Source organism: Lepidochelys olivacea, assembly GCF_965140295.1.
Source record: "Lepidochelys olivacea isolate rLepOli2 genome assembly, chromosome: 2".
NCBI classification, from domain to species: domain Eukaryota; kingdom Metazoa; phylum Chordata; order Testudines; family Cheloniidae; genus Lepidochelys; species Lepidochelys olivacea.
In genome coordinates this window covers 195,371,129-195,384,295 of record NC_140412.1, presented here as the reverse complement: position 1 = coordinate 195,384,295, position 13,167 = coordinate 195,371,129, and the positions used below count along the sequence as shown (strand labels likewise).

Below are 13,167 nucleotides of genomic sequence, written 5' to 3'. Positions count from 1 at the left end.
GGCAGGCGGCGGGGAGGCGGGGCCTCGGGCGGAAGGGGCGGGGCCAGCGGGCTCGTCTCCCCGAAGGGGCGGTGTTCGCCCGCCGCCCAGGCACTGGATTCTCGCGGGAGGGGAGCGACCATGGCGGCGGACAAGGCGGGCGGTGAGTATGAAAAGCGCCCCGCTGACCCCGGCCTCTGGCTCTGTGCGCGGGGACTCACGCCTCCCCGCGCAGGGATCCCCTCCCAGGCTCGCCGGAGGCCTGTACCCCGTCCTAGCGGAGGGATATAAGCAACAGCCTCTTTCTTCGCCGGCCGACTAGTACCGTCGTGTTGTGCCCTTCCGCCGGTGGGAGGCGAAGTAGGGCGGGCAGCCCCTTCTCCTTGCTTGGCGGGTGGGGGCTGCCCCCTCATTGGCGGGGCGGGGCTTGGGTGCGTGACGCGCGTTCCCGGCGTCGGCGCTTCCCGCTGCGCCCGTGTGAGCGGCTGGGTGGTGTCCCCTCGGTCTCTGCCCCGGCTTCCACGGGGCAGGTCCCGAGCCTCCTTCGGCGGTGGAGCGGCCGTTGGGGCCACGCTACATCTTGGCTCCTGCGCTGGGGCGGGGCCGCCTGGGGTCTGGCCGCTGGGGGGCTCCGCAGTTGCCTGGCTCCCGCAGGGGTCCCCTGGTGCCCTGTCTTGCGGAGGCCCCGCCTGCCCCTGAGCGGTGGGTGCCTGGCACTGGGCTTGGGGCTATTGGGTGGGGCCCGGGGCCCGTCTAGGGGGATGTCCTGCCTCTGGCAGCACCCGGGATGAGATGCTGCAAGGAGCCCACTGCCTCCCGCCCTGTGGCCAGGTTCTCTCCTGCCAGGTGCTCGCTCTGAGCCCTGCACCGGGCACGTGTACCCCATGCTTGGAAGAATGGGGTTTGATGGCCCTGCCACCTCCGTTTGCCTGACTATTAGTGTTGCTGCTCATACGCTATTGCAATGGCTCTCAACCTTTGCAGACTACTGTACCGCTTTCAGGAGTCTGATTTGGCTTGTGTACCCCAAGTGTCACCTCACTTAAAAACTACTTGCTTTCAAAATCCGACATTAAAATACAAAAGTGTCACAGCACACTACTGAAAAATTGCTGACTTTCTCATTTTTACCATATCATTATGAAATACATTTATTAGAATATCAATATTGTACTTACATTTCAGTGTGTAGTATATAGAGCAGTATAAACAAGTCATTGTATGAAACTTTAGTTTGCACTGACTTTGCTAGTGCTTTTTACATAGCCTGTAGTAAACCTAGGCAAATATCTAGATGAATTGATGTACCCCCTGGAAGACCTCTGTGCACTCCCCCCCCCCCCAAGGTTATGTGTACCCCTGAATGAGAACGACCGCCTTAATATACTAGCTCTGTTTAAAAATCTTTCTTTGGTTTTTGATGCAGTGGTCTCCTACAGAAGTGAATTCCCCAGGCTGGTTGTATGGAATGCAGAGAACCGTTAACTCAGAGTTTTACGAAGCATTTCAATAAATGTTTACTTAAAAAAAACCCCTGAAAAATGTTGAACGTCTGATTTTAATTCCCTAAATTAGGGAGTGTGAAGTTGGAAGACGCTAAAAATGTATTGCTTTGTGAAAGTTTAGTATGGCTTCTGATTGTGGATGTGTCTTCTGAAATTAAGCAGGCTCAGTCCTGGTCACCTGGTTTAGATGGGAGACCAAGGACCATCCTCATCCCCTACTTAAAAATAGATGCTGCATGAAGTAATACTAGTAAAATGAAATACTACTAATGTAATACTAGTAAAACAACCCTCACATGCCCAATCTCCTACCTCTGCCCCTCCCCACAAAAAAATTAAGGCCTGATTGACAGTTGCTGTTACACTGGGCAGGCCCCCTAAATAATACCCATGGTTCACAAAGTCCAACTAGCTTTGTGATCCCTTTGGCCCAGTAGGATGGGGCTCAGGCAGTGTGGAGGGGGAAATGGCCAAGATGTGCTTATGCCCTGGTGACTATTTGCTGCAATGGTCCATTAAAACCTGAGCAACAAGAGCACAAGCTAAAACAGTCCTGAGCACTGCCTTGTCCTGCATTGAATGTTGAATTGGCCATTAGGAGCCTCTGAGGATGGGAGGGCAAGTTGCCTCTCTCACTGCACTGGTCCAGAGAGGAATTCATGTGTGCGTTCTAACATAAAACAAAACAAAAATCTTGTGTGTTGGGTGGGTGATAGAAGATGTGTACCAAATTGTCTTGTGCATATGCACCTAGTTGTTTTGTGCATCTTTATAAGGATGTACACTCTTCTTAAATAACAGGAGAACTTAAGATTTACAAGAAAAACTTTTAAAGTGAGGGACTTATTTTTGCCTTAATTGAGTTTCCTAGAAAGGAAAATGCTGCTCTATCAAGTTGATCAAACACAGGTTAGTTTTCATACATATTATTGTAGCATACATACTATAGTGTACTGTGCTATATTTGTCCTCTACTGGGTGAGTTATTATCAGGACTGTTGAAAACATTTTATTGATACAGTTTTTCAAAAGAAATGTGGGGTTTTGACTAAATTTTTAGTGAAAATTATTTGCTTTATTTTGAAAATGTTAATATTATTTTGAGAAACTGAATGATCAAAAACAGAAAAGCTTTTATTCAAAATAGCACCGTAGTGCCTCATGGGAGTTATAGTTCAGGTGGCTTATGTTCCCATTCTCCTCTAGAGACTGGCTTCACTGTCTGGACTATGTCTTCTATGATGCACCATGGCTAGAGACTCTTGTAACATACCCTCTCCCCTCACCCAGAGTGGAGAAAGTGGTGCATCACAGGAAATCTAGTCCAGCTAGAGAGCCCAGCCCATAGATGAAAATGGGAACATAAGGTACACAAACTGCAGCTCCAAACTAAGAGACATTGCAATATCAGTTTGAACTGAATCTTTCAGGTTTTTGATATTTCATTAAAAAGTCAAAAATTTCCACAGAACACTTAAACAAACATGAAAAATGTTTTTTGTTGACATTTTCCACAGGAAGATAAAACCTGTTTTCCAACCAGCTCTAATTATGAACAATAACTTCACTTAGCCCTGGTCTACACTAGGGGGGGGATCAATCTAAGTTACGCAACTTCAGCTATGTAAATAACATAGCTGAAGTCAACGTACTTAGATGGACTTACCGTGGTGTCTCCACTGTGGTGAGTCAACTGCTGCCGCTCCCCTGTCAACTCTGCCTGCGCTTCTCGTGGTGCTGGAGTACAGGAGTTGACAGGAGAGCGCTTGGGCGTCAATTTATCGCATCTAGACTAGATGCAATAAATCGATCCGCGCTGGATCGATTGCTGCCCGCTGTTCCGGCCGGTAGTGAAGACATAACCTTAGAATTAAAATAGTGTAGGAACTGGCATACAGTCTTTGACATTAAGTTTCCATTCTGCTAAAGTCCTAAGTTTTTTTGTTTTTTTTTTTAATCAGGATGCCCACACACACAATTCATATACCAATTTTAATTAAGATATTCATTTTTTAAAAATACAACTGAGAAGTTATGCATAGTGAGTAGTACTTATGTGATTTTTTCTTTTTAGAACACTGCGCTGAATAGATTAGTTTGAACTTTAATTGCATGCTGCAAGTCCGACATTCTTGCTTTTCTACTTAGGTACTGGAATAATCTTCAATGTTATATATTATGCTTAGGCAGTGTAACTTTTTTTTTTTTTTTAAAAGACAATTTAAAAAAAACCAGAAAATATGTTAGCATCTGTCATAGCAGAGATGGGTTTGGATAGTGTGGAATAAACTAAGAGTCTTCCTTATATTTTCTTTGAGAGGTGCTAGAGAGTAGTAATACACAATTGTTCCATCTTCCTAAATGGCACACTAGTGGGCTTCCACAAGGGTCTGTTGTATCAACTCTTGTGTTCAATGTGCATATGAGGCATGGTGTGCTTTGGTAGAGTCAGTATGCAGATGACATTCAGCTCTGTCTCCATTGCATTGGATTTGAACTATGCAGTTGTCATAAATCCAGTGTCTGGCCACAGTTGGGGCTTGCAGAATTTACTGGCTGAGACTTAATTCAGATAACATAGAACAGTGGTCCCCACCGTTTCTGTGGGAATAGCACATTCCTATTCCCAACAGACTGTGGCGGGCGCCAGACACCCCGCTGCTGAAATGCCTTTGAGAAGTGGTAGTGGAAAAAAACCTTGCTGCCGAGAAACGGCAGCGCTTCTCGGTGGCATTTTGGCAGGTGGTTCTCAGGTGGCAGTGCTCAGCGGTGGCATTTTGGCGGCGCGGTGTCCTTCGGGCGCACACAACTGCCCCACTGTGCACCATTGTGTCCGCGAGCACCGCGTTGGGGACCCCTGACATAAAAGAATAAGGGAAACAACATAAAAATGTCTTCAGTGTCTTTAGATCTCTGGATGTCCAAGTAGCACTAGTGTATATTAGTGTTTCCTCCATCGTGTGTGGCAAGTACCTTAAATGTACCTACATTAGATTGCCTTTCTCTTTGTGTGATACCTAGACAGTTGAGAAAAGCTGAGGCAACAAACCCATGTTTACAAAGGCGTGGATGGTGGCAGGGTATGTCAGGGAGTATCCTGAACTTGTAACCTGATTTAGAATGTGCTTGATAGAGAAAGGTAAGAGGGGCAAAGGGGATAAGGAAGAGCCAGAATTCAAGAACATTTTAAGAAAATGTTACAGAGAATATAATATGTACAACGTTTAAAAAAAAAAAAACCCACAAGTAAATAAAATTCCGTGTTTTACATTAATTGGTTCAAACATAAAACTCTTCCCAGTAGGAATCTTGCTCAGGCTTCACTAAACTTCTTGTTTAGGGCTTGTCTACGTGCGCTGTCAAAGCCCACAAGAGTGGTGTGATTTGTAAAACATTCTAAAATATTGTGCTGTAACTGCCCTGTTTCAGAGTAACCACGGTATGCATCCGATGAAGTGAGCTGTAGCTCACGAAAGCTTATGCTCAAATAAATTGGTTAGTCTCTAAGGTGCCACAAGTACTCCTTTTCTTTTAACTGCCCTGTGTGGATCCTGCTTCAAACAGGACTACGTTAACACGAACTATATACCTGCTAGAACACTCCAGTTGGATCTACGTGGGCCAGTTACATTGCAAGATGTTAGTGTGCTCTACAAATAACACTCCTCTGGCACATTTTGCCATGCTGTATATACAAGCCCTTAGTGTTTTGTACTATGCAGGCCATCAAGTTGCTCTTTTTCTGTAATGTTACTATTTTGTGATTACAGAGGCTTGTCCTTTAAAATACCCCACAATTTCAACTTTTATTTAAGTATCCTAACTGGCTTTAGTAGTGAAGACAAACTGTACAGAAATTTACTAGTAGATTATCTGTGATCCAGCCTTCCATAGGAAGTATTTAAAGCAACTGGGAAACTGGTGCTTTTCTGGGATAACTAGTTTAACAATTACTTGACCAGTTTTTCCTGTAATTGAAGAATAAACACTACTTTTGGACTCAGCTTCACATGTGCCCATCTCTATTGCAGATAAATTAAGAAAACAGGATTTTGTAATAGAAACTGGGACAGCCTTAACTTCCGTGTTGCTTGAGGTGATGCTATAATCAGTGTGTGGGAATGCTTATCCTGCTTAGCAACTGTTATTAACAGTCATTATCTGCAGCAGTCTTTTCAGTTCAGATATTAGAAAAATGAATGCATCGTATGTGTGAACCCTGGTTCCATGGAAATGCAGATAATACAACATTTTCATGCTGTGAAATGGTGTCCTGATGCTATAAACCAAGGGTAGCCAACCTGAGCCTGAGAAGGAGCCAGAATTTACCAATGTACATTGCCAGAGAGCCACAGTAATATGTCAGCAGCCCTGCCGATCAGCATCTCCCCCTCCCTCCCTGCACCTCCTGATCAGCTGTGGCATGCAGGAGGCTCTGGGGGAGACTGGGAGGAGAGAGGGCACGGCAGGCTCAGGGGAGGGGGCAGGAAGGGGTGGAGTGGGGGCAGGGCCTGTGGCAGAGCCAGGGGTTGAGCAGTGAGCACCCCCCAGCACAATGGAAAGTTGGCGCCTGTAGCTCCGGCCCTGAAGAGCCGCATGTGGCTCCGGAGCCACAGGTTGGCCACACCACTATAAGCTGTTTTTTTTTTTTTTTTCCCATGATGGTGCAATCGATCCCTTGTTCTAAGACATTAAGGAAGCTTCAATTACTGCAGACAATGTGCATTGCAGAGAACTCTTACATGATGGATCCACCAATCAGATTTGAGTCCTCAACATTCTGAGGTTCTATATTTTCAATTTAACACTTCTCAGTTTACCGTTAACTGATGCTTTCAGCAAATCAGGTGAACCTTTACACAGGGAATGCTGGCTTTCTGTACCTTGCTACAGGATTAAGGGTATCGTGCAGCATGAGACCAATTATGATGAGATTTATTAATCCTGTAAAGTTTCTGGATCAGGACCTCTTCTACTTGCTTCATACACAGAAATAACTTTGGTTTTGTTGGAGATGGAGTCTGTTAACTTGAGTATGAAGGTTTTGGAGAGTTGGGCTCCATTGGCTTCAGAGGATGAGCCACAGCTGCTGGACCATGTCAGCAGAGTGGTCCAAATTTGGGATAAGAGGTCTTCTACTATTTCCGTGGGAAATGGTGACTTCTTTTGGCAGAGCAAAGAAGAGATGTGGCAGTGGATGCAAACTCTTTCTGGTAAGAAACTATCGTCAGCAGTGGAGATTACAAATAGTTTGGACTTGGAAGCGACTGAGAAATTTAATAAAAACCAAGGTGAATGGTTAGTTGTATCATCAGTCCCATTAAAGAATATGGCTGGCATTTGAATTGTCAGCAATGGAAAGGAAGGGAGAAGCTGACACAAGGGCTGCAAAGTCCTCAGCTTGTTTGTCTAGGAAAGTCTTCAGGGAATCCAACATCTAATGTCATTCCAGAGGAAACTGGGTGTTGTTTAGAAATGCTAACACCTGCATTTAAGAACCCCTTGTATTCTGTACATGACAAATATCTAAGAGCTAAGTCTTTAGTAGTGCTTTTGTTACCACTTTGAAAAAGAAAAATATTACTTCCTCCAGAAAAGAGCTGAAACAATAAAACTAGGAGAAATGAATCCGGTTCCCAGAATACTTCTGCGGAAGATACATTGCAAAAAATGAAGCTTAAAGAGTTGTCTGCTTCAGTTCTGTACCAGCAAGTAAATTTTGGATGATACTGAAAGCCTTTTGAGAGAAAACTTAAATAGCTCTCTAGCTAGCGACCAAAAAAAAAAAAAAATGGCTATTGGTTTTTTACTTAACATATGTATCAGAAAATTCCTGTCATTTATCAGTGTTGGTGATATAGCACACAGACTGCGAAGGCTACCCAGTTATGAGTGGAATGATTTATTGGAGAATTGGAAAAAGAGAGATGATGTGCTACATTCATACTTAACAGAATGTTCCACAAAAGAGCCCATCTCTTTGGTGCCTTTGTGCCTATCAAGTTGGCCTTCCTTCCAATGGAAGGTACTTAAATGTGTCAATTTGTAATGACAACCACTTCATAGAGAATTACTCAGAGATTTAATTTCTGTAAGTGTGTTTTAATTGACATGGTATGACAAGATTTGTCTGCAACTTCCATTTTGTGAGAGTGGGTAAGAAACAGTACAGATGTTCTTTAAAGCCTCCCCCGCCCCCCAATTTATTAAATAAATTGTAGGGCCAGCTAAAGGATTTGTTAGATACTTAGTTCTGGGTATAAAATGAGAACTAACAATAAAAAGCTCCAGATTTGGGTGGTTTATATGTTGGAATTCTACTCAACCAATCTGTCACCTGTGTAATGGTTTTTCAACCAAGGTGGCTGTTCCAAAGAAATCAGAAGAAGACTATGCATAGTTCTCTCAGCTATGGACTCCCTTAAGGAAGTATGGAAAAAACATGACATCTCGAAATGTGCAAAGTTGCGACTCGTGAAAATCCTAATTTTTTCCATAGCGATTTATAGCTTTGAATCATTGGGTGCTGATGAAGGCTCTTGTGTATCTTCTGGATTGAAAAAAGGACAAATGCCTGTGTTAGAAATATTATTGGAGAGAAGTGGACCCTTGTGTTAGAAATTAATAAGACACGGATTTATGTGCTTTGGTCACATAAGAGATAGAGGTAGAAATAACCTTGAGAAAATTATTATAGAAGGAATGGTGGAGAGTCAGATGACCAGCGAGGGAATGGATAGATGGTGTATGGCAGATCACTGGATGGCCAGCTGCCGAGTGCTCGAAGTTAGCAATGGATTGTGAAGATTTCCAAAAATTGTGATGTAGTGTACTGATGGTCAGGCAAGAATGAATGAATTTACTTGTTTCAGCTTTAAGGAGTTATGAGTTTAATAATTCTCTCGTGCACTTTCTCCCCCCCCAATCAGTTTCACTTAACCGAGGAATTTTCTGGCCTATCACTTCTGACAGTTGGTCTCAGCTCAGTGGTTAACTTTTTATTTTTGAATATTTGGCTAAATCTATTTCCGAGTTAAGCAGTGGGGGTGTGAAAGGAACTTTGTATTCGACAATTTATTTTGTATGTACTCTACTCATTTAACTAAATATATTGGTTTCAAATTTTGCATTGAGTTTGGGGGCAGGGCAAATAGTTTCCTATTTTGAACTGTTAATGATGAAAGATACCTATTTGCAACTGTGCAAATATTCATCTCTTAATGTGTTCCAAACTAGTTAATGGTTATACTGCACATGTATAGCAGATAGTAATTTGTAACATAAATACTCTGGGGCAGCTTGGTTCTTTTATTCCCTAGTGTTGTGGAGGGCCACAGCATTGGCTAGTTCCCTGCCCCACCACAAGATCTAAAGGAGGAATCAGAGTCATTAAGGGTACATCTATGCTGCAATTAAAAACCCATGTCTGGCCCATGCCAGCTGACTCTGGCTCACAGGGCCTGGGCTGTGGGGCTGTTTAATTGCAGTGTAGACTTTTGGGCTCAGGTTGGAGGCTGGGCTCTGGGATCCTCCTAACTCATAGGTAGAACACGGTAGAGTTCTGTAGCAATCCTCATGTGTTCCAGTAACTGCTGAGCAGTGCTGCAAAGTGATCCCAACTCCTGTTGAAATCAATGTGAATTGAGGTCACTCATTACCTTTCAGGAGCTGGGGTTCTTATGCTTTGAAAATCTTGATACTAGATTAGTGTAATTTTTTTTGTGTTAATTGTTAATGTAAATGTGGAATATTAAAAATTTGAAGGCACTTTTTTGGGCCTGAGTCGGCGTTCATTATAACTTATTTCCAGGTACGAAAGGAGATGTGTTGCTATCTTTCTGTCTTCAAGCTTAACCAATAAGTAGCCTACCAAGTGTCACTTCATTTTCTAATGTAAAATTTTCATTAACGAGACTTCTAAAGTGTAGATGTCCATAGCTGCTGTTGCGTATTTATTTTTCTCATAATATGGGAATGGGCAATGGCAGATGCTTAAGATATGGCAATGATGACATGATAGACCAGTGGTCTCCAACCTTTTCATGCACAAGATCACTTTTTGAATTTAAGATCAATTCAAGATCTACCCTGCCACTTCCCTGAGGCCCCGCCCCATTCACTCCACTTCCCCCACTCCCCATTGCTCGCTCTCCCCCACCCTCGCTCACTTTCACTGGGCTGGGGCAGGGGATTGGTGTATGGGAGGGGGTGCAGGCTCTGGGCTGGGACTGAGGGGTTTGCAGTGTGGGAGGGGGCTTTGGGCTGGGCCTGGGGGTTGGGGTGCAGGAGTGAGCAAGCTTGGGGTGCAAGCTTTGGGAGGGGGTTTGGGTGCAGGGGTCATTTGGTCATACTGCACCTAATCTCATAGCATCCACTGGACATTTCATGAGTTTTCCTTTTTATTAGTGTCATTTGTGGTTTATAGATCCAAAATCCTTCAGGGATTGTCACAAATCAGTGTAACATTCTCAACTATGGGGTGTGCATTGGCTGAGTCTGGGGCAGGGGGTTGGGGTGCAGGAGTGAGGGGTGTGGGCTCTGGGAGGGAGTTTGGGTGCAGGAGGGGGCTCCGGGCTGGGGCAGGATGTGGGAAGCGTGAGAGGTGCAGGCTCTGGGAGGGAGTTTGGTGCAGGAGGAGGTTCCGGGTTGGGGTGCAGGAGGGGGTGCGAGCTATGGTTGGGAGGCACTTACCACAGGCGGCTCCTGGTTGGCAGTGCAGCGAGGCTCAGGCAGGCTGCCTGCCTGCCAGGGCCCCATGCCGCTCCCAGAAGCGGCTGGCTGCTGGCACATCTCTGCGGCCCCTGGGTGGGAGGGGGGCAGCGGGTCTCCGCGTGCTGCCTGTGTCTGCAATTGCAGCCCCCGCAGCTCCCATTGGCCGGTTCCCGGCCAGTGGGAGCTGCGGGGACTGTTCTGGGGGCAGGGGCAGTGTGCAGATCCCGCTCCCCGCAGGGGCCACAGAGATGTGCCAGCAGCCAGCCGCTTCTGGAAGCAGCGAGGGGCTGGGGCAGGCAGGCAGCCTGCCAGACCCCTGCTGCGCCACCAGACTTTTAGAGGCCCGGAGATCGTGATTGACTGGCAGAGGCTCCAGGATCGACCAGTCTATCGCGATGGATGAGTTGGTGGCCACTGTGATAGACGGTACTGTGTAATTTACAGATAAAAGCATAAGGTTAGATAACTAAGGATCATATAGATTAATATTTTAGCGTCTAGTGGGAAGAAGAAAACAGTAGATTTGTAGAACTCCCCATGCACAATAAAATGACAACAAAAAATAAATTAGAGTAAAACTGAAACAGCAAAACATGAGAAATAGGAAACTCTTCTCTTCAAGGGTGAAAAAACATAGTGGTTCATATCATTTTGTGGGCTTCAGGACTATGTATGTGGTTTCTATGCAGTGTGCATCTTTTTAATATAATGCTGCTGGATAAACTTATTTCAGTAATATCCTAGTAATGGTTTTTGCCAGCTATTTTCTGTGAATATAAAAACCCCATACTTTTAAGAGTGAAATCTAAAATCATCCTTTTATGTACAAATTTACAGCTGTAAGTTACTCCGTTTAAGATACACTGTGAAAATGAATCAATGGTGATGTGATGTCTAGACATGACAAGTGTCAGAGTAACAGCCGTGTTAGTCTGTATTTGCAAAAAGAAAAGGAGGACTTGTGGTGCCACTAGTACTCCTTTTTTTTTCTTTATACGTTACAAGTAACTTAGTAAGGGAAGGTGGTTGTTCCAATTTTCAGCAGAGGAATTCTAGCTTTCAGGGGTGAAATTTTTCATTCCGAAGTTATAGTACTATCAGTTCAGAGTTGAATTTAGCTTTTTACAGTGTTGCTATCATTGCTTAAGGTGCTTTAGGTATGAACAAGAAGATCTTGAGGGAAAGGAAGGGAATGTGTAATGGAAGGAATGGAGTTATGTTTATTAACCTTAGTTGCAAATATAACTAATGTTTTCTGTACTCTTCTGTTTATTTTTTCAGATCAGGGAACTGAGAAACATGAAGGAACAGTTACTTCCTCTGGGATTACTGATCAGGAAAAGGAGCTGTCAAGTAGTGCATTACAAGCTTTTAATGTAAGAAAAGGCTTAAACTTCAAAACTTTCTGTTGAACTTACTTGATTATTTAAACTATCACCTGGCAACCAATATGTTCCCTTTTTTTTTTTTCTTCAAGAGTAATAGTAAATGTATCAACAACATAAATAAATTAAATCTAAATTAGTAGCAGACTTCATTATAATATAGTGACATGTCCATTTTGATTAATCTGAGATATCTGATATAATGTGAGAAGACATAGAGGGCTCTTGAATTTAGGGCAAACAGAAACATAACCAAATCTTCTTCTAGGTTCCCAGAGTTCAGTCACTATCAATGCTATGTGATTGGTGAGAATTGGGTAAAATAAGCAGACAGCTATTTTGTGACAGTTCTGTCAACTCTGTGTGCACTCACTGAAGAAAAGTTTCCGTAATTTTAGCTATCAATTTGTGGACTTCAAAATAGTTTAAAAAAGCGAAGTTCCTTTATCATTTTGGCTGTCCTGCTGAATATACTTTTGTAGTATACTTTTGAACACTACACAACATTTAAATGTCCACGTAAAGGACTTACACACAATAATTTGATAACTTGTGTTCAATACCTCTTCCTATACTTCCTGGAAGCTTTTGTTTGTATATTTAGTAATGTGAAGGCACAAGCTATAAGCTTTTTAATTTTATTTACTTCTTACTTCATATTTCATTCCTGTTTTGTATTCTGTAGCTTATGGCTGTTGGAGGTATGTTTCCGTTTCTTTGTTTTTCTTTGTACTTACTTTTTTCTACCTTGAATTTCATAAACCAGTTTTCTTATGATACATCTAGTTTATCCAAATCATTTGAATTGGTTGTGTTGCTCATTTTAGATGTCCATCCTCCTTTTCCATTTTGTTGATCATATGCCAATATTGCTTACACAATATTGTTATATAAAGTGAACAGAATTGTCCTAATATAGGCTCTAGTGGCATTTTGATTATCACCCTCTCATTTCTCAAGTGATTCCACATCCTATTGTCCTGTCTTAGGTATCCTTAACTTTTTTCCTCTTTGGATAGTGGGAAAGGATTTTTTTTGAGCTAATTTCATATTATTCTAACTGGATTTGAATGACCTACTGCTACCTTTGTTATTGGTTCTAATATGGACCCAGCCCACTTTGCTTATCCACTCATGATATAATGTCTCTGTACCTAGAAGACTTTTAACATATCCGGTTCTAAGGAGGTGACAAAAGAACACAGAACCACATCTACGCTTCCAGTTGTCAGTATTGCTTAGTGTTAAGTTGCCCATAAGTAACCTTGTCAAATGTTTTTGTCATTTCCCTTTCTGGAAGAGCTCCCTGACAGGAGGATGCTGAGAGAGGAGCCCAGGGGTGCTCAGTGTAGTAAGATCAGCAGAAGGGAAAAGAGTAAGATCTTGTGTAATATCTTGCTAAGAAGAGCTCAGGGAGACCCAAGAGAACAGTGTTGGACTCTGAGTGCATCAAGTAGTGGCAGAATAGGGAAGGAATCTGCAAGCCTGACAAGTTAGATAGGAAGTAGTCTCTGGATGAAGAGAGGAGAGGAACTTGAGGCCAGAGAAGATTACCACTCCTGGATGGCACTTGATGCTGGAGCAGG

The 13,167-nt window shown here is 43.4% G+C and overlaps 1 protein-coding gene across 3 annotated transcripts in view; it reads left to right on the top strand.

The window, feature by feature from the left end:
• The window catches only part of CNOT10 (CCR4-NOT transcription complex subunit 10), a 63,251-nt gene continuing 50,084 nt past the window's right edge, over positions 1–13,167 (top strand). For all 3 annotated transcript variants that reach the window (XM_084621209.1, XM_084621208.1, XM_084621207.1), the window contains exons 1-2: positions 1–142; positions 11,478–11,572. In XM_084621209.1, the coding sequence (XP_084477335.1) occupies positions 121–142; positions 11,478–11,572 (117 nt within the window). In that variant the 5' untranslated portion in view covers positions 1–120. The remainder of the gene's footprint in view (positions 143–11,477; positions 11,573–13,167) is intronic.